The following is a 26,109-nucleotide window of genomic DNA, read 5'->3' on the forward strand; positions in this document are numbered from 1 at the left end:
AATGGAAAGACATATGGCTTCACTTAATGCTGGTCACTCCCAAGTCAGTATATCAGTTTGGAGCTCTCAGAGTGCCGACCCCCGTTTCTGACTACCGTCTACACATCTCTGTCTGGAGGAGCAACAGATACTCCAAGTACATGACACCTAAAAGGGAACCACTGTCCCCTCCTCATAACCCTGCCCCTTCTGTCTCCCCCACTTGGTGATCAGAACCATATGCTACCCATTACCCTGGATTCTTCCCTCTCCCTCACTTCTTAGATCCAATTCTTCATCAAGTCTTGCAGTTTTTCCTCCTTCCTGCCTCTCTAAACCATCTATTTCTCTCCATCTCATGACCACTGCTTTTCCAAATCCTTATCATTTCCACTTGAACTTTAGCCAGACTTCAGATGAGTCTCCCTGCCTAGGCCAGAGCTTCTCACTCTTCACTATACTAAAGCATTCCCCAGGAAGCTGGTTAAACCTGGAGATGCCAGATCATATCTTCGTCAGTTTCTCATTTGGTAGATCTGGGTGGGGCCCAGAAACCTGAATTTTAAGTAGGCAGTGCAGGTGATTCTTCTGTAGGTGAGAGCCAACTTTGAGCTTCACAAACCTCCTGTCCATCCTGAGCACTCAAAGCTTCGCTCTAAAGTATGAGACTTATCCATGCCCCTGATTAAAAATCTTCAAAGAACTACCATTCTGTAGCAGTAGTTTTCAAAGCATGGTCAGTGGGGTTCCCAAGGATTCTTTAGTGTGTGTATGTGTATGGAGTGGGGGGGTTGTAGTGTGAAGACAAGAGTGAAAAGAGTGAATTCTGCTTTAACGGGCTCCCCCACTCCATCTCTTTCTTTAGTCAGAGCAGCTCTGATTGTGAAGTTTAACAAGAGATTTCCTTTGGGAAGGCTTCCTCTACTTTTTTAAAAAAGTGATTTAAAAAACCACTGATCTATAGAAGTGGATTTTAAACTTTTTTTTAAATTGAGACCCACTGTAAGAAATAGTGTACCTTCTATATCACGGCCCGTACACATACGTATTTTTGTGTGTAACTGAAACAAGTCTCGTGAAACATACCCTTACTATACTTGATACTGTCTGATGTTTTCTGTTCTGTTCTATTTCATTCTTTAGAAAATTGCTGGTTGTAACTGCTAAACTGATTTTGCAACCTACTAATTAGGTGCAACAGAATCTGAAAAATCTCTGATCTAGGCTTTCTCGGTGGTATTCCTTTATGAACTATGGAACACAGAAGTATGTTCTTAATCTGCCCAAAGATGGTATATGATTCATACCATCCTAGATGCTTGAGAGAGAGGTTAATTCATTACATACAACGGATGCCTGAGGGCATTCTGGCTTAATTCTCCTGATAAACTTCTGGTTGACAAAGACTTACAGGGTCTGATCTACAAAATAAACCCAAACTCCTGAGTATTGCCCACAGAACTCTTCCAGGTCTGACCCATGTTCATCTCTCAGATTTCATCTTCCTCAGTCCCCTACCTGGGTTAAACCATCCTGAACTATTTGAAATTCCCCAAATGCAGTGTGCTGTTCCTCACCTCTGCATAGTCATTCTTGACTGTCAACACTGAGCTTGACTGAGTGTCATTTCACCTGAGACCTTCTTTGACAGGAGTTAGAATCATCACATCTGGATTCCTTGCCTGTCGGAGCCTGAAGGGCAGGACTGTACACGTTCCCATCAGCAGGTGCCACAGCTCGTGCGGTACCTTGCCATATGTGGGCTGTTAATAAACTTCAGTTACATACAGCTGACTCATCTCCTCTGCTGCTGAGCGTGGAGTTCTATCCTTAGTTGTAAGGATACAGGCAGGTATGAGGCACTGCCTGCATGCTTAGGGAGTTTATAAACAGGCCTAAGAGACAGGACGCATGTATTGAACACTCCCTCTAGTATAGCACAATGCTTAAGAGGTTGCATGGGGGAGTCAGGCCTGGGTTCAAATTATGACTCTTCCGTTTTTTGGCCTCTAGACCTAGGACAAATTCTTGAGCCACTCTAAATTTCAAATTCACTGTATGTAAGACTGGGATAATAACAAGAGTAGCAACCTCATAGGCATGTGAATTTTAAATGACAGTATGTGTAAAGGCCTGAGCACACTGCCTGGCCCAGAGCTCTCGGGAAATGTTAAGTGGAATCAAGCAGGTAATATGCCCAGTGCCACGTGGCTGTTGTAGGTGGAAAGTGCCATAGGAGGTGAAAGGAGGGAATGGTCACTGTGGGCTGGACAGATGGGAGAGGTCCAGTGGAGGAGGCGGCATAGGAGCTAAGCTTAGAAAGAAAAGTAGACCTTAGATTAGGAGGTGGGAAAGCATTCCTGGCAGAGCGAACCAGAGGGCCAGCAAAGGCCCAAGGAGGGCTGTGTGTGCCTTGCCTGTAGACTAGTTTCACTGCTTGTGTTTGTATATTTATTTATGCTTATAATGTGCACAAACATTTTTCCAAATGGAAGCTGAAGTTATTGATCTCTAGAGATGCTTGTTTTCTTACTTTAAAGAATTCTGCTTTCTCTCTCTTTTCCATGACTTTTCAATAAATCTATTCAGAGTCTACAGTTTTGCTGACAGGGTCAGTTTGATTAAACCATTTCAGGTCAATATAGAGAAATGGTTTACAAGACTGGCTGTGCACCGTAATCACCAAGAGAACTTTAATCAATTAATTAATTAATTTTTGGTGAGGAAGATTAGCCCCGAGCTAACATATGTGCCAGTCTTCCTCTATTTTGTATGTGGGTCACTGCCATGGCGCAGACACCAATGAGTGGTGTAGGTCTGTGCCCGGGAACTGAACCGGGGCTGCCGAACCAGAGCATGTTGAACTTAACTACTAGGCCATGGCCTGGCCCCCAGAGAATGTTTTAGTCCTACAGATTTCCAAGTCCCACGCCAGAGGTTCTGACTCTTGAGTCTGATGTGGGACCAGGGAATCTACATTATTAAAAACCTCCCCTGGTAATTTGCATGGCCAGCCAAGTTTGGGAACTGCTAGCTCAGAGAATTCGTTTTAATCAGGTTGTAGCCATACTGTCTTATAGTCGTGTCTGGGAAACAAACGAGTCAAATTTGTTTGAAATTTATGGGGAGTTGAAACTCCTAGTCTTGTCGAATTTAGAAATTTTCTACTTGGAAAAGAGTTTCTACTTAACCCTATTTCTCACTTAGGAAAAATCCCTTTCCTTTGTGCATCTCAGGATGATCCAAGCAAAGGAAATACTCTGGCCAGGGGAGGCTCTCTGCCTGCTGAACAACCAATTCCTCTCTAAATAGCTTCAGTTAGTTAAAAAGAACTCTTACAGCCAAATTCTACCACTTAGATCTTTCCATTTGTTTCAGGGTGACCTTCTGGAATGGCCCAGGATAAGTCTGTGCTGCTTTTTTTTTTGAGGAAGATTAGCCCTGAGCTAACTACTGCCAATCCTCCTCTTTTTGCTGAGGAAGACTGGCCCTGAGCTAACATCCATGCCCATCTTCCTCTACTTTATATGTGGGATGCCTACCACAGCATGGCGTGCCAAGCAGTGCCATGTCTGCACCTGGGATCCGAACCGGCAAACCCCGGGCTGCCGAAGCGGAACGTGCGCACTTAACCGTTGCACCACTGGCCGGCCCCAGTGCTGCTTCTTTCTATGTGGTGGCCCTTCAGGTTTTTGGAGACAGTTAACAGCACATTGTGTCTTTCCTTTGCCTTTTCTTCTCCAAGAGAAACATACCTGATTTCTTCCACTGGTTCCCAGATAGACACCTTGGATCCACTCCTATTTGTTGATGCTGGCTTTTTTTTTTTAAGCGATTCAGGCTTGGCATGACCTCTCTTTGAAAACTCTGCTTGTTCCCAGCCGTGATGGTCTGAGCATTGAGTCAACATACTCCAAAAAGCATTCGTATTAGTTTTTTCCAAAATTTATTGGAAATTGATAGGGAACTGGCTGATATATATTTCCTATATTTCCCAGGATCCATTATCTGCCCCTCTTTTAGGAAATAGGCCAGTTCCCCAAATGTATGTCTCTGACATCTCCCACATTCTCCAAGAATTCTCCAAGTTTACAGATTCCCAAGCCAAAAACCATTCCTGACATGTCCTTCTCCTTTTACATTTTTTGGGGGCCTTATCTCTAGCTGCTGACATACAGTACAAACCCCCAAAGAATGACCTGTTAGATAAACCATGCGTCTCCTCTGCAGTCTGTTGGAGGGGGAGCTTGGCAGCCAGGTGGAGGAGTTGTGGAGCAGCGTGTCCCAGAGTTCCTGCCCCGAGTGTAATCCCCACCTCAGACAACACCGCTGAACACTCCTTCCCTGGTTGAGCAGCGTGGTTTGTCTGGGCTGTGCTGTCAAAGATGACTTGCCTTTTGTTGTGCTTGGAAAGGATATAAAGAAAAGGTCAGCAGATTTTTGTTTCTCTTCTCACTCCCACAGCCAGCCTGTATTTTTGTTGGAATTCTTTCTCCCTTCTTTCCTCCTCTTCCCTTTCCTTCTTTCTTTCCTTCCTTCCTTCCTAGGTCAGAAAATCTTTCTAGTAGCAAACCAAAAAATGACTTGATTGTGATATGTGCAGCTTCACAGTCAGATATGACAGTCTATGAACAGAACTTTAAAGGCCAGAAGTACCCTCCCCACACCCCCATATCACTCACTTTAGTAGTAAGATCCTTTGTGACACACTGCTGAACAGCCTAGCTTGTGGACAGGAGCCCAGGCTCTGGCGCCAGGCTGCCTGCATTCAAATCCTGGCTCTTCCACTTATCAGCTGTGTGACTTTGAGCATATTACCTGACTTCTCTGTGCTTCGGTTTCCTCAGTTTAAAATTGGGGTAGTATTAGTACCTATTTTCCAAGGGTTGCCATGCAGATTAAATGGTTAATTCACATTAAATGCTTAGAACAGTGCCTGGCATATAATCATGGCTCAATGAAAAGTTTGCCAAGTGTTGGTTGAATGAATTATTTTATGTAATTCAATACCAAGGGAACATGTATATGAGTTACCACCTTATAAGAAACAGGACTTATTTATTTATTGGAGAGTTATTTAGAGTGTTTAGGTCCCCTGACTAATCCAAACCAGAGTTTCATGCTGGGGAAAAAAGCTTTCGTGATTTAAAAAACAATCTCATTTTAAAAACAACTTTTAGGAAAACATACTGACTGTTTACTTTTATCCTTTTTTTGTTGTATGTGTGTGTATTTGAAATATATCATTCAAACAAAACTATGTAAGATATATGGACAACTTAAAGAATATCACTTAAAAGAATAAAAAAAAATTTCAAATACTTGTTTACTTGGCCACCCAATTTAATAGAACATTTCCAGTATCTCTGGAACCTCCTGTGAGCCCTACCACGGGACCCTCTCTCTCCTGCAGAAATAACCATGTCGTAAATTTCAGGTTAATCATCTTGCTTTTCCTCATGGTTTTACTACATGTGGATGCAATGTTAGACATCAGATTGTTTAGCTTCACCTGTTCTTTTCTAAACTATACCACTATTACCATTGAGTTTGATTATTGGAATGGTTGGTTTCGTTTCCGGGATCTTATTTTGTTCTGTTTACCCACTTTTCTATGTTTCACTTTCCCCCTCCTTTCTTGTTTTGAAGGCTTTTTTTCTTCCCTTTAGTTCCATTCTTTCCCTTCCATTGGTTTGGAAGTTATGTACTCTATTAAATTTTGACATGAGTATTTAACAAAGAATAAAATTAATATTTTTCCCTCCTTCCATTAACATGAGGACCTTGGAAGGCTCCACTGGGATCTCTTTGGAATTATGTAGTTTCCCAAGAAGGGACCCCTCACATCAAAGGTGGTGGCTACAGCTTTTGCTGTCTGGTTTGTTTGGTTCTTCCCTCTTGACAACAGAGTAACCCTCTCTTGGGAATAGCAGAGAGAACAAAAGTGTTGCTGCTATGGGAAGTACAGACCATCGGAGCTGGATGGGGCCTTAAAGATTATCTACATTAGTGTTTTCCAAATTTTTTTACTAAACCCAACAGTAAGAAATAATATTTTACTTCATAACCAATACATACATAAATATAGTCTGTAAAACTGGAACAGTTTCATGAAACAATACTTCCTTAGTCCGTGTAATATCCCCTGAGCTATTCTATTCCATTCTTTCCTTAAAGACGAAATAAAACAAAAACTTGTCCAAACCTATTAAACTGATCGCTTACCCACTAAGGGGTCCTGGCCCACAGTTTGAAAAACTCAGAACTTGCCTAAAGTCCTCGATTTATAACTTAGGAAGCCAAATCTCTGACTGATGACATGGGTCACCCAGAGGTGTACAGTAAGTGAAGAGTTAGGACCCAAATCTCTGATCTCTTATCTCCAATTCCAGTTCTTTATTCCTATACGTCAGTCAGACCATAAGTAATACAGGGTGAAATAAAAAGGGAGCCACTGGTGAGCTGTAATAATGAAATGGGGAATTAAACCCTCCTGTTATCTCCTAGACATCTAATTTTGGCAGATGTCTTTGATAAAGCATCTCATGATAAACTCTGCTTAGCGAATCCAACTTAGTGTTGTGTACCACTTTCCATTACCTCTGACCCTCACGACGACCCCGCACAGTTGGGGTTATTATCCCTATTTTATAAATGAGGGAGTGAAGGCTCAGAGCAGTGATTTGCCTCATTCATGTAGCTCATAAGGTGAGCAGCTGGGCGTACCTGTCTGATCCCAAGCTCATGGCATTTCCCGGCCTCACATTGCCTCTTTATAATTCTTGACTTGCTTATTATATCTCTCAGTAAGAAGATAAAGCAACAAGGGAAACACTGTCCAGGACTAATTCTAACCAGCAAGAGTAACTAGTTGGTGATGTGGTTTACAGATTGCTTGTTTATTCTGTCTCCCCTGTAAGCACTTTAGCTCCCGGTGTGCGCAGTCCTTGCCTCATTCACTGTCTAGTACAGCTCCCGGCACATTGTAAGATCGCAATGAATATTTGCTGAAGGGATGCACAAGGACATTTAGAAATGAGAAGGACTGTGGAGAAAGAAACCACTTCACAGTATGGAGACAGGTCACATAGTGGCCAAGAGCACAGCCTGTGGAGAAGGACTGCCTAGGTTCAAAATGAGATGTCCTTACAAGCTATTTGATTGTGAGCAAGTTCCTTCTCTTGTGCCTCAGTTTCCTGGAATGATAATGATGTGTACCTCATAGTGTGGTTCTATGAGTTAATAAAGGAAAGTGTTTATACCAGCACCTGGCTCACCATATAAATGTTACCTGTCACAGTTATCTGACGTTGTGACGACTAAGGAGAATACTGAAGCTATGCTGCATATTTTAGGAAAAACATGTCAGAAAGTTTGGAGGTAAGCTAAGTATGATCAGATGGCTAGAGACTCAGAAGAGACTACCCTTCATGTGTAATTGGTGCTAAAATTGTGCTAAATAAATGTGCTAAAAAGCACATCTCTATCTCATTATGAAAGACAAAGATTTATTTCAGACAAAAAATGTTCGATCTAGAGCAGATTATTAAGCAGATGGCCTATGAATATGTCAAAAATAATATCGTGCTTATTAAGCATCAACATGGATTTATACAGAATAAAATTTTTGAGCAGTTGTCTTAGTTAAAACACTAGGAGAATGTCATAGATGCAATGTGTCTTATTTTCAGGAAAGCATTTAGAAAACCAGATTTAGAGAACAGCAGAGTGTAGGGGTAAGTGTGTGGGGCCTCCCCATATACAATCGGGCCTCGGCTTTCTCATCTGCAAAATGTGGATAATGACTACAGCCAACTGCTGTTGTAGATCAGAGAACTAACATAGGTAAGGTCTATGTAGTGCTTAGTAAGCAGGAGGTAAATGTAAGCCCCTAATTACAGACGTGTGCAAACAGATAAGAAGGTGGCTATTAGTCAAGGAGGTTCTCAGCTGTTTGCCTCTAACAAGCCCAGGTCTCCAATGCTCAGAGGAAGGGTGGAAGCTTGCTTTGCAGTTGTCAAAACCAATCCTTAAGGTCCCTTGATGCCGCTGACTGAAGGCTGGGCGAGAAGAAACGTCTGTAAGCAGCCTGAGGTCTGAGCGCCTGTTGCTTCCTTCTCTCCCCCTCCAGGGGCCTTTGTCGTGTGCTGGACGCCGGGCCTGGTGGTTCTGCTGCTCGACGGCCTGAACTGCAGGCAGTGCGGCGTGCAGCACGTGAAGCAGTGGTTCCTGCTGCTGGCGCTGCTCAACTCCGTCATGAACCCCATCATCTACTCCTACAAGGATGAGGACATGTACAGCACCATGAAGAAGATGACCTGCTGCTTCTCTCAGGAGAAGAACCCGGAGAGGCGCCCCTCCTGCATCCCCTCCACGGTGCTCAGCAGGAGCGACACGGGCAGCCAGTACATGGAAGACAGTATCAGCCAGGGCACGGTCTGCAAGAGCGGCTCCTAGGATGCGGACCGCCTCCCGCCGCCCACCCGGCCCCTCTGGGGGCAGAGCTGTTGAGAATGGTTACCTGTCTCTAATGAAGCCCACGTACAGTGTTATTTGAGGTCTGAATGAATCATTGGACAATTTAAAAAAATTGTGTTACATAGTTTAAAAGGATGGGCAGTAAAGAGAGGATACAAGGCATTTAGAGAAAATTCACAGAAAAGAGGGCAGACAGCACAGTGGGTTCCTGGTGGATGTCCCGTGTACTGCTGGGAGCACCCGGCCAGGTGGCCCGCTGGGCTCCGCATCATCTTGTAGCCATTCTCCTTGTGTTTTAAAATGATGTTGTCAAAGGGCTCAGGCCAAGATAAATAATAACATTATTACTTGAGCCATTTTATGTAGCTGCTTAGAAAGCCTATGTAGTTCTTTCTGCGTGCATTTAAAATTTTTAAAAATGCTTCAGCAATACTGTTTTCCTCAAAGAAACCACGGCGAGTAGCTAGGTGTTCAATAGGAATCTCAGAATAACAAATCAGTAAGGGCTCCAGATAAAATTTGATTTTTAACTGAAAGAACATTCTGAGGAAAAAGATTTAAAGTGTAATAACAAAAAAAGGTAAAGGTTAAAAACTTCTCTTGAAGCCCAAAAGGAAAAGAAGGCCTTGATGTGGTCCTCCAAGCATGCACGCATGTGTATACGCACCTTTATATTTATGCATTTTCAATTACTGTTTCAAGACGTCAAGGACAGTGATGGTGAAATAAGTTTCACTGGCCACTGAGACTTTCGAGGCTAGGACTATAGGCGTAGAAATGACCTGTTTTGCTCCAAAATAAAAGAGAAAGAGGTGATGCATTTGAAAACAGACGTACAGCAGAGTAAAAGGTATATTGACAAGTGGGCTGAATTCCTTCCATATAGGATCAAATATGCGCTTGACTTGAGTCCTTATTTTCAGTTACCTCCATATCACTGGTGGCTTGCCAGAGTTAGTGTGTGGAATAATTTTTACGTCTCATATTTTGCCCATAGTTATCGACATGCTGTGGTACTTGTCTGGCTTGTGGACTGAATTTTGATCTGGGTTCTATTTTAAATTCTCCTCCTTCCAAGACCTAAGTAGGCAACATGAAAGGCAAGTCAGTAAGAAAAAAAAAAAAAATATGTTTCATACACATAGGCTACTGACCAAAGTTTTCTGTGTAAAGCATTTTAGAGTATATTCTGATTTTAAAATAAGAAGAACTTTAAGGCAGGTATTATAGTATTTATGTAGTTTGCAAAAGAAGTTTACATATTTTTTTTGCTATTATGGTGTATCATTTATGTGCAAGAACTACTTGTAATAAAAGGATTTGAGAAGTCATGCTTTTAGATGTAATAGCCTAAAATAGAGAGTATTATGATTTGAAGGTGTAAATTTACAAACTCTGTGTAGTAAATGGGTTTACCTGAAGCTTATATCAAAGCTACCTATAAAATAAAATAAAAAAAGAATCTGTTCTCTCTTGTTGAAGTGCATTATTTCTTTGTGTATTGTCTAAGTAAAAATATAGTTTGTGGTAACTATAACACACATTTCTGTTGCAGAAGAAAAATCAGATTTGCCATGAAGTACATTCTCTCAATATTTTATGTAAGCATTTCGAATCTACAGCTGGCCAAAGGGTGGAGAATTGAAATTGAATTCCAGTCCCCGAATAGCCACTAAGGGATCTTTAAAGGTTTTATTTTGAGGAAAGCACCGTTTTTAGTGCCCTTCAGCAGAGTGTCATATTCAGAATGGTTTCTGAAGGGGATCCAAGTGTGGAAACTCGAGGTGGAAATATATAGCTTTTGTTTTTATGCACACACATATCTCAGCGATGGTGCGAGAGTAGAGAAGTCATGTATCTTTGGAAATGACAAGTGCCAGCGGTCACAGGCCTCACCAAGAACGTGGAAAACCCATCTTAGTTGGGAAAAGAAATGAAGGAAGAATGTTTCTCCTCAAATTCTAGGACCCCAAGTTTATCTGCAAGTCATTGAGATGCTGGTTCTAAAAATTTGACTGGACCTTTTCGGAACAGCCCTTGCCTGAGAGCATGGGCTACTCCCTAGCCGAGTAAGTTTTAATTTTCATAGATTTGTAGCACCCTCCAAAGGGATCTGATAAATCTGTATTCCTGGGAGAATTTAGTCTCCCATGAAAATTACCTGCTTGGAAAGAAAGAATTTTTTAGAAATAAATTGTTGAAATTTCTTGATGAAATTTTTTTATAAAGTAGGTTGTAGACTTGGGGTCATAATGTGACCTATAGAAGCCCTAAGCCCTAGAATGATTATGACACCATCCTGCCCCCGTTTGTGTAATTCCAAATAAGAACAATACTGAACAACAGAGTAAATGTAAGCCTCCCACAGAGCTCTTGTTTTCCTCATAATCTGCACTTTGATGCTTTTTATAGATACTAAAAAATTTAGAAATTTCAACGCCCCTGCTTCACCAGCACCCTGAGCTTGTGCGTAGCCCGCAGTTGGATGGCCCAGGACCAAGGACTCATGGTGTCAGCAGCAGCAGCATCAGGCGGTGGGGGGCTGGGTACCTCAGGGTTCAGCTCCGCTCATCTGCGGATGTGGCTCCTCATAGACTACAAGGCGTGCCATGGCCTGTGTTTGTAGACTAATTTCCCCACGAGGTTGAAAGTGTTTTGTGCTTTCAAGCTCATTAATCCTGTAATCATTCAGGGAAGGAGAGCAACAAGGACGCTTGGCCCTCTTTTTTAATTGATTGAACAGGCATAATGAAGGTAAGCCCTGTGAAGACACCCATGAAGGTGACTTAGTGACAAACTCAAGCCATGTTGGAACTGGAGTAAAAATAGCCAAAGCGTTATTCTACACTATGATGCATCTGGGTACCAAAAAGAATTAAAAACACGCAAAAACAGGTCTGACTTCTAGGATGCTTACAAGAGAATTATATGCCCTTGGTGGATCACTAAATGTGATATTAAATTGGAAATCCCTAGGGCCCCTTCCAGTTTTCCACATTGTCTTTCAGGCACTAGAATCACTTACAGACATGAAAATATTTTAAAGTAAGGGAAGCTGCATTTTGTGTGAGGAATGCTCTCCTGAACACATCATGTAATTTAAAATATTCATAATTTAAGACTAGTTTTCACAGAGGAATACTGTGAAGATGGGAGATGCTGTTGCTGTGGTGTTGGGGTTTTTTGGGGGTGGGGGCTAATGCTGTATTTTATTTTTACAGCATCCTCTCCAGTGCTTTTTAGAGTGTGCTGTCTCCTAAATTAACAGATGGCAAACTATTAATGGCAGTGGTTAGAGGTTCAGAGTGTTTTATCATATGTAACTTCGGAGCTAAAGGTTTATAGTGCAAACAATAGCATAATGCTCACTAGAATTACATATGGAGGCTCTGGTGCTGGTCAACATGAGTGTGGGTCACATGATACTGTAGAGTGCAGCATTTCTGCACGCCAGTCCGTAAACACAGTTTGCAATTCACTGGGTCAGCCAGTTTTAGAATTGGGAATTCTTGCAGCTCTTTAGAGAGTTGCAATTTGATGCAGCAAAACTTTATAAAATTTTTGTATATCAAGCAACTTCAAGTTTGCGTAATTCAAATTTCTGTAAACTGCATCTGTATTGTATTTGCTACTGAGATTAGAGTCTGCACATTCTATGTTAGTCATAAGGTTATATTGAAGAAAAGGTGGGGGGGGCTGCCTATCACAAGCCTGTGTTACATCTTTGTGCGTATTAGAAAATGGTATCCCCTCCTCAAGGCACTTTACTTGCATTTTTTGGAAAATCATCTAATACACTAATATTTACAGTCATAAAACTACTAATCCATATGCATGTTCACAGTATGCCTGGCACATGTAGAGTTGCTCAGTTCACCACTCACACAAATGTCCATGACAACCATCTTAAAGACAGCACTAGATGGAAATTCGGACTACCTGGGTTCTGATTTCTGTTGTGCCTTAAAGTGTCTATGCAGCTCTAAATACAATTGCTGATTTCCTAAATCAGGGGCTTAAATGATCTCTAAGGACCTTTTCTGCTCCAGGATTCTGTGATTCTATACATCACCTCCCAGGTGTGAATTGTGGAAGGAGCTCTAAGTCTTTGGGTTCTTTGGATTTCACTCCTTGGGTGGAGATTTTAAAGAAAAGGAGCTCTGTTTTCATTTATTGCAGGGGTTCTCAAGTGTGGGTGAGAATCAGGGAAGCCATCTAAAATCTATGAGATTAGGGCAGATGTGACGTGTAATGGTAAATCCATCATCGATATAGGGAGAAAGGATTTCTGGCATAGAATGGAACTGTTAATCAACATGGAGAAGCTAAGAGACGATTATCTGCTTATGGAGGCTCAAATGAGCTTCAATTCGAAATGTGTGAGCTGCTCCTTACTCCACCAAGGCAAATAGAAACCCACACATTGATTTCTACATTTTACCGACATGTTTGAACATTTCCTAGTCCGTGCCCTTAAGAGAATTAACAACATTGTAAGTCAAGCATATATACAAGTAATCCGCAGGAAATAAAGTGAAAGGGAGCTGAAAATACTAAGGATGGACGTGTGTGGATGCAGCCGTCCTCGAAGTATCACCTCTGAACATTGGTGATAGCGGTGGTGTATTTTTTAGATCTGGCCTCTGTAGTATAATTCTTTGGGTTTTTTTGTTTTTTCCCAAGTGAAAAGGGGTTTTATCAAAAGAGTTAATGGAATTTGATGGGATCAAAGTTCAGGAAGTGCAGCTGGATTTCACGGGAACTGTCCCCATCTTTTTCTCTGCTACTCCCCTCTGTCCTCTCTGAGCATCTGCACATTGTTCCTGCTCCCCCGTAACTTCTGCTCCGGGTGACTCTGGCTTTCCTGGGAATCAGCTGACTCAGGCCTTGACTCCTCAAGACTGTAAAGTCCAGCGCTTTCTCACTGACTGCCCAAGATGGCGAGTCTCCTCAGTTACGTTATTGGGAGCGACCCTGACTGACCGGATCACTTGAGTTGGATCCCACGTCCCATCTGGGTGGCCTCCCAGGGAGTTGGGGGGTGGAGGGTATGGGAGGAAAGGCCCTTTGAGCTGTCCTTGGGAGGGGCATGTTCTTTTTTTTAATTGAAATATTATTGACATACAACATTATGTGGGTTTCAGGGTACAGCATAGTGATTCGATATTTATAAACATTACTAAATGATCATCATATAAACATTATTAAATGATCCTCACAATAAGTCTACTTAACCATCTGTCCCACTATAAAGTTGTCACAATATTATTGACTATATTCTCTATGCTCTATATTCCCCATGGCTTATTTGTTTCATGACTGGAAGTTTATACCTCTTAATCCCCTCCACCTATTTCACCCAACTCCGCATCCCCCCCCCCCGTCTGGCAACCACAAGTTTGTTCTCTGTGTCTATGAGTGTGTTTCTATTTTTTTTTCTTAAATTTCTTTTATTGAGAATAAATTCAGATAACATAAAATTCATCATTTGAACCAGGTTGAAGAGTACAATCCAGTGGTTTTTAATATATTTACAATGTTGTGCAACCATCACCACTATCTAATTCCAAAAGATTTCTATCACTCCAAAGAGAAACCCATACCCCTCAGTTCTTCCCTCATCCATCCAAATAGAATTCTACTTTCTGTCTGTACAGATTTGCCTCTCCCGGACATTTCGTATAAATGGAAGTGTCCAGCTTCTTTTCTTAGCATAATGGTTTCAAAGTTCATCCATGTTGTACCATCTGTCCATACTTCATTCCCTATTATGGTGGAGTAACATTCCATTGTATGGATATACATATCCATTCATCAGTTGATGGACATTTGGGTTGTTTCTACTTTTTGGCTATTATGAGTAATACCACTATGAGCATTTGTGTCCAAGTTTTTATGTTTTCAGTTCTGTTGGGTATATACTCAGGAGTGGAAATGCTGAGTCATATGGTAACTCTATGTTTAACTTTTGAGGAACTACCAAACTGTTTTTCACAGTGGCCACACCATTTTACATTCCTACCGGCAATATATGAGGGTTCTGATTTCTCCACATTCTTGCCAATACTTCTTATTTTTCAATTTTTTTACATTATAGCCATTCTAGTGTGTGTGAAGTAGTATGTCACTGTGGTTTTGATTTACATTTTCCTTATGACTAATGATGTTAAGAATCTTTTCATGTGTTTATTGGCCATTTGTACATCTTCTTTGGAGAAACGTCTATTTAAGTCCTTTACCCATTTTTAGATTGTTTTTCTTTTATTGTTCAATTATAAATGTTCTTTATATATTCCAGATACTAGACACTTATCAGATATATCTTCTGCAAATATTTTCTCCCTTTCTGTGGATTGTCATTTCATTCTTTTGGTAGTGTCTTGACATACAAAAGTTTTTAAGTTGATCAAGTCCAATTTATACATTTATTTTTGTTGCTTATGCTCTTGGTGTCTTTTTTTTTTTTTTAAAGATTGGCACCTGGGCTAACAAGTGTTGCCAATCTTTTTTTTTTTTTTTCTGCTTTATCTCCCCAAACCCCCCCTGTACATAGTTGTATATCTTAGTTGCAGGTCCTTCTAGTTGTGGGACATGGGACACCACCTCAACGTGGCCTGACGAGCGGTGCCATGTCTGTGCCCAGGATCCGAACCCTGGGCAACGGAGCACGCGAACTTAACCACTCGGCCACAGAGCCGGCCCCTCATTTTTTTTTTATTAAGATTATGATAGTTTACAAGCTTGTGAGATTTCAGTTGTACATCATTGTTAGTCATGTTGTGGGTACACCACTTCACCCTTTGTGCCGTCCCCTAACCCCCACCCCCTTTCCCCTGGTAACCAGCGATCAGTTCTCCTTGTCTATATGTTAACTTCCACCTATGAGTGGAGTCACATAGAGTTCGTCTTTCTCTGTCTGGCTTATTTCACTTAACATAATACCCTCAAGGTCCATCCATGTTGATGCGAATGGGACAATTTTGTCCTTTTTTATGCTGAGTAGTATTCCATTGTATATATATATACCATATCTTCTTTATCCAATCATCAGTTGCTGGGCACTTAGGTTGGTTCCACATCTTGGCTATTGTAAATAATGCTGCGATGAACATAGGGGTGCGTGGGACTCTTGGGATTGCTGATTTCAGGTTCTTAGGATAGAGACCCAGTAGTTGGATGGCTGGGTCATAAGGTATTTCTATTTTTAACTTTTTGAGAAATCTCCATACTGTTTTCCATAGTGGCTGCACCACTTTGCATTCCCACCCACAGTGTATGAGGGTTCCTTTTTCTCCACAACCTCTCCAACATTTGTCACTCTTGGTTTTGGATATTTTTGCCAATCTAACGGGTGTAAGGTGATATCTTAGTGTAGTTTTGATTTGCATTTCTGTGATGATTAGTGACGATGAGCATCTTTTCATGTGTCTATTGGCCATCCTTATATCTTCTTTGGAGAAATGTCTGTTTATGTCCTCTGCCCATTTTTTGATCAGGTTGTTTGATTTTTTGTTGTTGAGCTGTGTGAGTTATTTATATATTATGGAGATTAACCCTTTGTCGGATAAGTAGCTTGTAAATATTTTTTCCCAATTAGTGGGCTGTTTTTTTGTTTCAATCCTGTTTTCCCTTGCCTTGAAGAAGTTCTTTAGTCTGATGAAGTCCCATTTGTTTATTCTTTCTATTGTTTCCCTCATCTGAGGAGTTATGGTGTCCGAAAAGATTCTTTTGAAACTGATGTCAAAGAGTGTACTGCCTATATTCTCTTCTAGAAGACTTATTGTTTCAGGCCTAATCTCTAGGTCTTTGATCCATTTTGAGTTTATTTTAGTAAATGGTGAAAAAGAATGGTCGATTTTCAATCTTTTACATGTGGCTGTCCAGTTTTTCCAGCACCGTTAGTTAAAAAGACTTTCTTTTCTCCATTGTAGGCCCTCAGCTCCTTTGTCGAAGATTAGCTGTCCATAGATGTGTGGTTTTATTTCTGGGCTTTCAATTCTGTTCCATTGATCTGTGGACCTGTTTTTGTACCAGTACCATGCTGTTTTGATTACTGTAGCTTTGTAGTATGTTTTGAAATCAGGGATTGTGATGCCTCCGGCTTTGTTTTACTTACTCAGGATTGCTTTAGCAATTCTGGGTCTTTTGTTGCCCCACATGAATTTTAGGATTCTTTGTTCAATTTCTGTAAAGAATGTCATTGGGATTCTGATTGGGATAGTGTTGAATCTGTAGATTGCTTCAGGTAGTATGGACATTTTAACTATGTTTATTCTTCCAATCCACGTGCATGGAATGTCTTTCTATCTCTTTATGTCATCATCAATTTCTTTCAAGAAAGTCTTGTAGTTTTCATTGTATAAATCTTTCACTTCCTTGGTTAAACTTATCCCAAGGTATTTTACTCTTTTCGTTGCGATTGTGAATGGGATTGAGTTCTTGAGTTCTTTTTCTGTTAGTTTATTGTTAGTGTATAGAAATGCTACTGATTTATGTATGTTGATTTTATACCCTGCAACTTTGCTGTAGCTGTTGATTGTTTCTAATAGTTTTTCTATGGACTCCTTGGGGTTTTCTATATATAAGATCATGTCGTCTGCAAACAGTGAGAGTTTTACTTCTTCATTGCCTATTTGGATTCCTTTTATTTCTTTTTCCTGCTGAATTGCTCTGGCCAACACCTCCAGTACTATGTTGAATAGGAGAGGTGAAAGTGGGCACACTTGTCTTGTTCCTGTTCTCAGAGGGATGGGTTTCAGTTTTTGTCCGTTGAGTATGATGTTGGCTGTGGGTTTGTCATATATGGCCTTTATTATGTTGAGATACTTTCCTTCTATACCCATTTTATTGAGGGTTTTTATCATAAATGGATGTCGGATCTTGTCGAATGCTTTCTCTGCATCTATTGAGATGATCATGTGGTTTTTGTTTCTCATTTTGTTAATGTAGTGTATCACGTTGATTGACTTGTGGATGTTGAACCATCCCTGTGTCCCTGGTATAAATCCCACTTGATCACGGTGTATAATCTTTTTGATGTATTGCTGTATTCAGTTTGCCAGAATTTTCTTGAGGATTTTTGCATCTATGCTCATCAGTGATATTGGCCTGTAGTTTTCCTTCTTTGTGTTGTCCTTGTCAGGTTTGGGGATCAGAGTGATGTTGGCTTCATAGAATGTGTTAGAGAGTGCTCCATCTTCCTCAATTTTCTGGAAAATTTTGAGAAGGATAAGTATTAAATCTTCTTTGAATGTTTGGTAGAATTCTCCAGAGAAGCCGTCTGGTCCTGGACTCTTATTTTTGGGGAGGTTTTTGATTACTGTTTCTATTTCTTTACTTGTGATTGGTCTATTCAGATTCTCTATTTCTTCGTGATTCCGTTTGGGGAGGTTGTAAGAGTCTAGGAATTTGTCCATTTCTTCTAGGTTGTTCACTTTGTTGGCATATAGTTTTTCATAGTATTCTCTTATGACCCCTTGTATTTCTTTGGTATCCGTTGTGATTTCTCCTCTCTCATTCCTAATTTTATTTATTTGAGATTTCTCTCTTCTTTTCTTAGTGAGTCTGGCTAAGGGTTTGTCGATTTTGTTAATTTTTTCGAAGAACCAACTCTTTGTTTTATTGATCCTTTCTGCTGTCTTTTTTGTTTCAATATCATTTATTTCTGCTCTAATTTTTATTATTTCCCTCCTTCTACTGACTTTGGGCTTTGTTTGTTCTTCTTTTTCTAATTCTGTTAGGTGCCGTTTGAGGTTGCTTATGTGAGATTTTTCTTGTTTAGTGAGGTGAGCCTGTATTGCAATGAATTTCCCTCTTAGGACTGCTTTTGCTGCGTCCCAAATGAGTTGGTATGGCGTGTTTTCATTTTCATTTGTCTCCAGATAATATTTGATTTCTCCTTTAATTTCTTCAATAATCCATTGTTTGTTCAGTAGCATGTTGTTTAGTCTCCACATTTTTGCACCTTTCCCTGCTTTATTCTTGTAGTTGATTTCTAGTTTCATAGCATTATGATCAGAAAAGATGCTTGATATTATTTCAACTCTCTTGTATTTATTGATGCTTGCTTTGTTTCCCAAGATATGGTCTATCCTTGAGAATGTTCCATGGGCACTTGAGAAGAATGTGTAACCTGCTGTTTTTGGATGAAGTGTTCTATATACATCTATTAAGTCCATCTGGTCTAATTTTTCATTTAATTCTATAATTTCCTTGTTGATTTTCTGTCTGGATGATCTATCCATTTGTGTTAATGGTGTGTTGATGTCCCCTACTATTATTGTATTGTTGTTGATGTCTCCTTTTAGTTCTGTTAAGAGTTGCTTTACAAATTTTGGTGCTCCTGTGTTGGGTGCGTATATATTTATAAGTGTTATGTCATCTTGGTGGAGTGTCCCTTTTATCATTATATACTGTCCCTCTTTGTCTTTCTTTATCTGTTTTGCTTTGAAGTCTACTTTGTCTGATACTAGTATAGCAATGCCTGCTTTCTTTTGTTCATTATTAGCTTGGAGTATTATCTTCCATCCCTTCACTCTGAGTCTGTGTTTGTCTTTGGGGCTGAGGTGTGTTTCCTGGAGGCAGCATATTGTTGGGTCTTGTTCTGTGATCCATCCTGCCACTCTGTGTCTTTTGATTGGAGAGTTCAATCCATTTACATTTAGAGTGATTATTGAAATGTGGGGGCCTACCACTGCCATTTTATCTCTTGTTTTCCGATTCTCTTGCATTTCCTTTGTTTCTCGTCCCATGATTTTTGGATTACTAATTCAGATATGTAAATTTCTGTATTGGGTGTCTTCTTATTTGTAATTTGTGTCTTTATTCTTGTTATTTGTTTGGTGGTTACCAGATGGTTAGTATAAAACATCTCATAGATGAGATAGTCCATTTTCTGATAGCCTCTTATTTCCTTAAATTAAAACCTTCTATCCCCTTTCTCTTCCCCTTCTAGGTTGTTATTGTCAGATTTTTTTTTTCCCCTTCTTTCTTGTGTTGTGAGTTTGTGGTTAAAATGACAGGGTTATATTTATTCTTGGTGTTTCCCTTCCTTTTATCTTTAATGTTTTATTTAACTTTTGCTAACCTGTTCTGATGGAGAGCTGCTGCTTTCAGTTATTGTCCTTCTACTTATCTCCTTTGCTCTTGGTTTTGTAGCCCCTTTCCTTTTTTTGATTTTTCAGGTATGAGGGTTTTCCTGAGCATTTCTTGAAGAGGTGGTTTTGTGGCAATGAACTCCCTTAATTTTTGTTTATCTGGGAAAGTTTTTATTTCTCCATCGTATTTGTAGGATATTTTCGCTGGGTAAAGTATTCTTGGCTGCAGGTTTTTGTCCTTTAGAGTTTTGAATATATCATTCCACTCTCTTCTAGCCTGTAAAGTTTCTGCTGAGAAATCTGCTGATAGCCTTATGGGAGTTCCTTTGTAGGTTATTTTCTTCTGCCTGGCTGCCCTTAGTATTTTCTCCTTGTTGTTGACTTTTGCTAGCTTCACTACTATATGCCTTTGGGTTGGTCTTCTTGCATTGATAAAGTTTGGAGCTCTATTGGCTTCTGTCACATGAAGTTCCATCTCTCTCCCCAGGTTTGGGAAGTTCTCAGCCATTATTTCTTTGAACAGGCTTTCTGCCCCCTTCTCCTTCTCTTTTCCCTCTGGTATACCTATAATCCTTATGTTGCATCTCCTAATTGAGTCAGATAATTCTCGGAGAGTTTCTTCATTTCTTTTTAGTCTTAGTTCTCTCTCCTCCTCTGCCTGCAGCATTTCTATATTCCTATCTTCCAAACTGCTAATTCTATCCTCCATATTATCAGCCCTATTGTTCAGTGCATCCAGATTTTTCTTAATCTCCTCTATTGTGTTCTTCATTTCCAGTATTTCTGTTTGGTTCTTCTTTATAGTATCAAACTCTTTTGTGACATGGCTCCTGAACTCATTGAGTTGTCTATCTGAATTCTCTTTTAACTCATTGAGTTTTTTAATGATGGCTGTTTTGAAGTCATCGTCATTTAGGTTATGTATTTCATTGTCTTTGGGATTGTTTTCTGGGTATTTGTCATTTTCCTTCTGTTCTGGAGATTTAATATATTTTTTCATATTGCTTGATGGTATAGATTTGTGCCTCTGCATAGAGATAGAGTTTAGTTACTGCTTCCACTTGTTTCTACTGGTGTGGTGGGGGAACAGCTGTTTATACTGCACCAACCAGGAACCCTATCAGCTGTTGCTAACTGGGCCTGGGCCCCTCCTCTTAGTCACAGTGGTCCTGTGGGGTCCCTCTTCAGCTGTGGGGGCAGTCACAAGGGGGCTTCAGGCTGCTGGTGCCTACTGTTGCAGACCACCTAGACGTGCTCCCTCCTTAGGGTCTGCAGTGGTGTTATGGGCTTTCCCAGTGGCCAGGGGCAGGATCACCTATATTTGCAGCTCTGTCACTGTTGGAGCCCACAAAATCTCACTTGTCCACTATAGGTCACAGCAGAGCTATGGGCATCTTCTGCAGTCTGTGGTTAGCTCACCTAGCTATGCTACTTTTGTCCCAGGGTCTTCCAGCCTTGTGGTTGCCAGACGGGGCCTCTCTACTAGTGCTGTGCAGAAGCTTTCACTGAGGCTGCTGTGAGACTGTAGAGTTTCCCCCTGGGCCACAGAACTGGGCTGCTGGAACTCCACCCAGCCCCAGTCCTCTCCCCCAGGATCTCGGGGAGCCCCTTGCCCTGTCTGGGGGACAGCCAGAGACCGTGAGTTCAGTGGCGGCTGATGGGCTGCTGCCCTGCCTGGGATTCTCCTCTTCGGGACCCTCCCGGTATTCTGAATGGTGGGCGGAGCCTCTCCATTAATGGTGAGTAGAGACTTTCCCTGCTGCCAGAACGGGACCCCTGAGTTTCCTCCTGGGCCGTGGAGCTGGCCGCTGGAACTCCACCCAGCCCCAGTCCTCTTCTAGGAGCTCTCTGGTAGCCCCGTGTTCCGACTAGGGGACAGCTACAGTCTGTGAGATCAGCGGCGGCAGCTGGTGGGCTGCTGCCCCATTCGGGATTCTCTTCAGGAGCCTCCCAGCGTTCTGGATGCTGGGAAGGGCCTCTCCGCTAATGGCAAGTAAAGGCTTTGTCTGCTGCCAGAATGGGACCCTGGAGTTTCCCCCTGGGCCGCAGAGCTGGCCGCTGGAACTCCACCCAGCCCCAGTCCTCTCCCAGGAGATCTCCAGTAGCCCCGTGCCCTGTCCTGGTGACAGCTGCAGTCTGTTAGACCGGTGGCGGCAGCTGGCGGGCTGCTACCCCATTCAGGATTCTCTTCAGGAGGCTCCCAGCGTTGTGGATGCTGGGCAGGGCCTCTCCGCTAATGGCGAGTAGAGGCTTTCCTTGCCGCCTCTGGTGTGGGACTCTGGAGTTTCCCCCTGGGCTTAGGTGTAATCACGGGGGGCTAAGGTAGGGCTGTAGTCACCTGTTTCCACCGTCACTCCTCTGGTGTGCGCACCCTCCTGCCCTTGGTGTGTGGCAATGTTCTGGGGGCATCCACTGGAAGAAAGCCGCTTGCAGGTACTAGGCTGTTCGGGGGTCGGGGTCGGAGAGTTTTCACCTGTCTCCACCTCCTCCTGGGGGGAAGTCTGTCCGCCTTCCAGTGTATAGCAGCATGGGTCTCTCAAGCGTCCTGAGATGCTATATAGATATCCTTTGTTAAGCGATGAATGTCCAATTAGTTGTAGATTCAAAGGGGGAGAGACAAAGAAGACTACTCAGGCCACCATCTTGGTCCCACCGTCTTCAGTCTGTTTCTATTTTATTTGTTTGTTTGTTTGGTTTGTTAGATTCCACATATAAGTGAAATCATATAGTATTTGTCTTTGTCTGACTTATTTTACTTAGCATTATATCCTCTAGGTCATCCATGTTGTAGAAAATGACATGACTTCATTCTTCTTTATGGCTGAGTAATATTCCAGTGTGTGTGTGTGTGTGTGTGTGTGTGTGTGTGTGTATCACATCTTCTTCATCTATTCATCTATTGATAGACACTTTGGTTGCTTCCATATCTTAGCTATTGTAAATAATGCTGAACTGAACATAAGGGTGCATATCTTTTCAAATTAGTGTTTTTGTTTCCTTTGGGTAAATATCCAGAAATGGCATTGCTGGATCATATAGTAGTTCTATTTTTAATTTTTTGAGGAACCTCTATATTGTTTTCCATAGTGGCTGCACCAACTTACATTCCCACCAACAGTGTGTGAGAGTTTCCTTTTCCCTCCTTCCTCACCAACACGTTATGTTTTGTCTTTTTGATAATAGCCATTCTGACAGGTGTGAGATATGAGGTCTCATTGTGGTTTTAATTTGCATTTCCTTAATGATTAGTGATGTTGAGTATCTTTGCATGTGCCTGTTGGCCGTCTATGTCTTCTCTGGAAAAATGTCTCTTGAGGTCCTCTTCCCATTTTTAATCAAATTGTTTGTTTTTTTTTTAATGTTAAGTTGTATGAGTTCTTTATGTATTTTGGATATTAACCCCTTATCAGATATATGATTTGCAAATATCTTCTCCCATTCAGTAGGTTACCTTTTCATTTTGTCGATGGTTTCCTTCACCATGCAAAAGCTTTTTGGTTTGATGTAGTCCCACTTGTTTATTTTTCTTTTGTTGCCCTTGCCTGAGGAGACATTTCTGAAAAAATATTGCCAAGACCGAAGAGCTATCTTTGATTGTCAAAGAGCTGACTGCCTATGTTTTCTTTCAGGTCTTACTTTCAAGTCTTTAATCCATTTTGATATAGAATTCTCCAAGACCTTGCAAAAGAAAAGGAAATCTCACACAGGGGATACTTTTTGGGTTAAAATCAGTTTATAATTTATGAGTTGGAGATCTGGTTCTGATAATCTAAACTAGATTTGTGTTTTTCTTAGTTGGGTGAGTGCCCAACCACTGGTTTATATAAATTAGGAGATGGGACATATCAGTCAGTCTTCAGTTAGAAAGACAGAAATCATTCTGGGTACTTGAAGCAGGAAGTGATATAAAATAGGCAATTAGGTGCTTATAAAGCAGTTGGAAAGGCTGGAGGAGCAAAGAGAAGAGAAGCCCATAGTTAGCGCTCAGATTTGCAGCTAACTTTTTGGGAATTGTTGCCACACCAGTCAGGAGCTTCTGGAAACTGCCTCCTGAGGCAGGTGCTTTGTGGAGGGACACCCAGAGGCCGCTGCAAAATCTCACATCTGCTGCTAAGGGAAGGATATGGCTTCTGCTTACCCTCTGCCTTCCTCATCTCTCATAATTGGCACTGGCAGAGTCTAAACTGGGATATTTCTGGCTTTCTATTCTGGGAAATGTAGTTCCCAGGCTTCCAACCTTGCAGATTCAGGGGAGACCATAGAAAGGATCAGCAATGCAGCTGACTGCCAACAGATAGTCCAGCACATAGAGAAATAAAAAAGGAAGGGGAGGGGTCTTTTTGGCTTCTGAGATTGTCCCCTTTCTGAGATAAGGGTCCTTTAGTTTTTCTTGATGGAGAGTAGAAGATAATATAACCAGTTCTAGAGTAAGGGGTGAGAATTCTCTAAAAAATAAAGTGTTGGTACATGTAATTTACAGCTTCCACATCATGGTATGTGGGTCTTCTGAAGGATAAATGGGAATAAGACAATAAAGGACCTAAGAGCACAGTTCACTTATTATTGGCTATTTACTATCTAAACCTGTGATATCAAAGTTAAGATTAGAGCATGAGAAATAAAATATTTGTGGTCACAGCTGATATACAACCAAGGCAAATAGAGCTGTACTTAATCTTTCCTTTAGGTTTCCAGATGGTGAGTGGAAGAGGGTCTGTAAGCAATCAGGAGTGAGCCAAGGGAGGTGTAAAATGCAGATGTGCAAAATCACTTAAAAGTCAGAGCTGAGTGTTCCGTGATCCTAAAAGACGCTGGATCAACCCCTTTGTAGAGTGGAACGGTCATAGATCTAAGTTTCAGAGTTGGAGGTTTGTTTGGGGGAAAGTAACACTACAGTTTCCTCTTGCTAGAAGGCCTCCAGAGAAACAAAGGCCTCGTCCTTGTGAGGAAGTTGTAATATAGGGATTATGTTGATTTTACAAATGGGGAAACTGAAACCTTGGGATTGAATGAGTATTTAAGTGACTAAATCAGGATCGAACTTCGCCATCTAAGTTCTTCTTTACAGCTTCTCCTCTATTCAGAAAAAGTTTCCTAATAACTGTATAGAACTTCAGATTTCAAAGGGCCAGAATTTACTACTAATAGTTTAGCCATTGTAGGGATTAGGAATGTTTGTGCTCTCTGAGCAATTCAACCTCTGAGAATGCATGCTAAAGAAACGATTCTAAATTAAGAAAGGCTTTGTACACAAAGGCAGTCAAAACAGCATGATTTGTAACACTGGAAACTTCTAAACAATGTCAATATTGAAGCACGTGATAAACGTAAAGCACTGTAGTCAAGCACATGGACTCTGGAAGCAAACTGCCTAGATTTATGTCCCAGCTTTTTTAGCCGTGTGACTTCGGGCAAGTTTCTCTGTGCCTTAGTTTTTCACCTTTAAAATGGGGATCGTAGTTCTGCCCATCTCATAGGGTGGTTGTTGAGAGTATACATGTTCTATGTCAAGCAGTTTGATGGAATGCTATTTGGCAATTTTAAATTATGGGTATGGATAACCTAATAATATTGAAAAACTTGTAAGATGTAGGATTTACTGATGGATTGGATGTGGTAGCAAGAGAGACGTCTTAAGGCAACTTCAAGGGTTTTGGTTCAAATTACTACATAAGCAGGATTTATTTTTACTGAGATAGAGAAGCAGCGGATTTGGGGGTAGGGGTGGGAATCAAGAATTCAACTTTAGCGTGACATTGGATGTTGCAGAGACGCAGCCCAGTGGAGATGTTGAGAAGGCAGCTGAAAAAACAAGTCTGTGGCTCAGGGGAGAGGTCTGGCCTGGAGATGTGAATCTTGGAGTTACCAGGACATGATGGTATTTAAAGCCATGGGGCTAGACTAAATCACATGGACAGTGAGTGTGGATAGAGTTAATAACAGGTCCAAGAACTGACCCCTGGGGATTTGCAATGGTTGAGGTTAGAGAAAAGGGAGTCAGTTGAGGAGACGGAGAAGGAGAAGCCAGTGGTGTTGGGAGAGCACCAAGAGTGGGTGGAGCCTCAGGGGTGATCAGCTGTGTCAAATGCTGCAACTTGAGGCTTGAGAATTGACTGTTGATTTGGCCTTGGTTTTTGGTGACCTTGACAAAGCTGTGTCAGTGCAGTGGTGGGGAGGAAAGCCTGATTAGAGGGGGTTCAAAGGACATTGGAAGGAGAGGATTGGAGACAAGTGAGGACTAGCTTTTTTTTTTTTTGGTGAGGAAGATTCACACTGAGCTAACCTCTGCTGGCAATCCTTCTCTCTTTTTTTTTTGCTTGAAGAAGATTAGCCATGAGCCAACATCTGTGCCAATCTTTCTCTATTTTTTTGTACGTGGGACACCTCCACAGCATGGTTGGTGAGTGGAGTAGGTCTGCACCTGGGATCCAAACCCACAAACCAGCACGGCCAAAGCAGAGCCCACGGAACTTTAACCACTCAGCCACAAGGCCAGCCCCTAGCTATTTTCAAATGATTGTTTTTTCTTTTCCTAAAAAAGGACCATAGAAATGAG

At 41.4% G+C, this 26,109-nt stretch overlaps 1 protein-coding gene across 1 annotated transcript in view; it reads left to right on the forward strand.

Moving 5' to 3' along the window:
* LPAR3 (lysophosphatidic acid receptor 3) overlaps positions 1–9,932 on the forward strand; it is a 72,680-nt gene extending 62,748 nt beyond the window's left edge. Inside the window, exon 3 of the mRNA XM_070591814.1 lies at positions 8,111–9,932. Coding sequence (XP_070447915.1) covers positions 8,111–8,436 — 326 coding nt within the window. The 3' untranslated portion in view covers positions 8,437–9,932. The remainder of the gene's footprint in view (positions 1–8,110) is intronic.
* The last annotated feature ends 16,177 nt before the right edge of the window (positions 9,933–26,109 follow it).

The sequence above is a fragment of the Equus przewalskii genome, chromosome 24, assembly GCF_037783145.1.
Source record: "Equus przewalskii isolate Varuska chromosome 24, EquPr2, whole genome shotgun sequence".
In the NCBI taxonomy this organism is placed as follows: domain Eukaryota; kingdom Metazoa; phylum Chordata; class Mammalia; order Perissodactyla; family Equidae; genus Equus; species Equus przewalskii.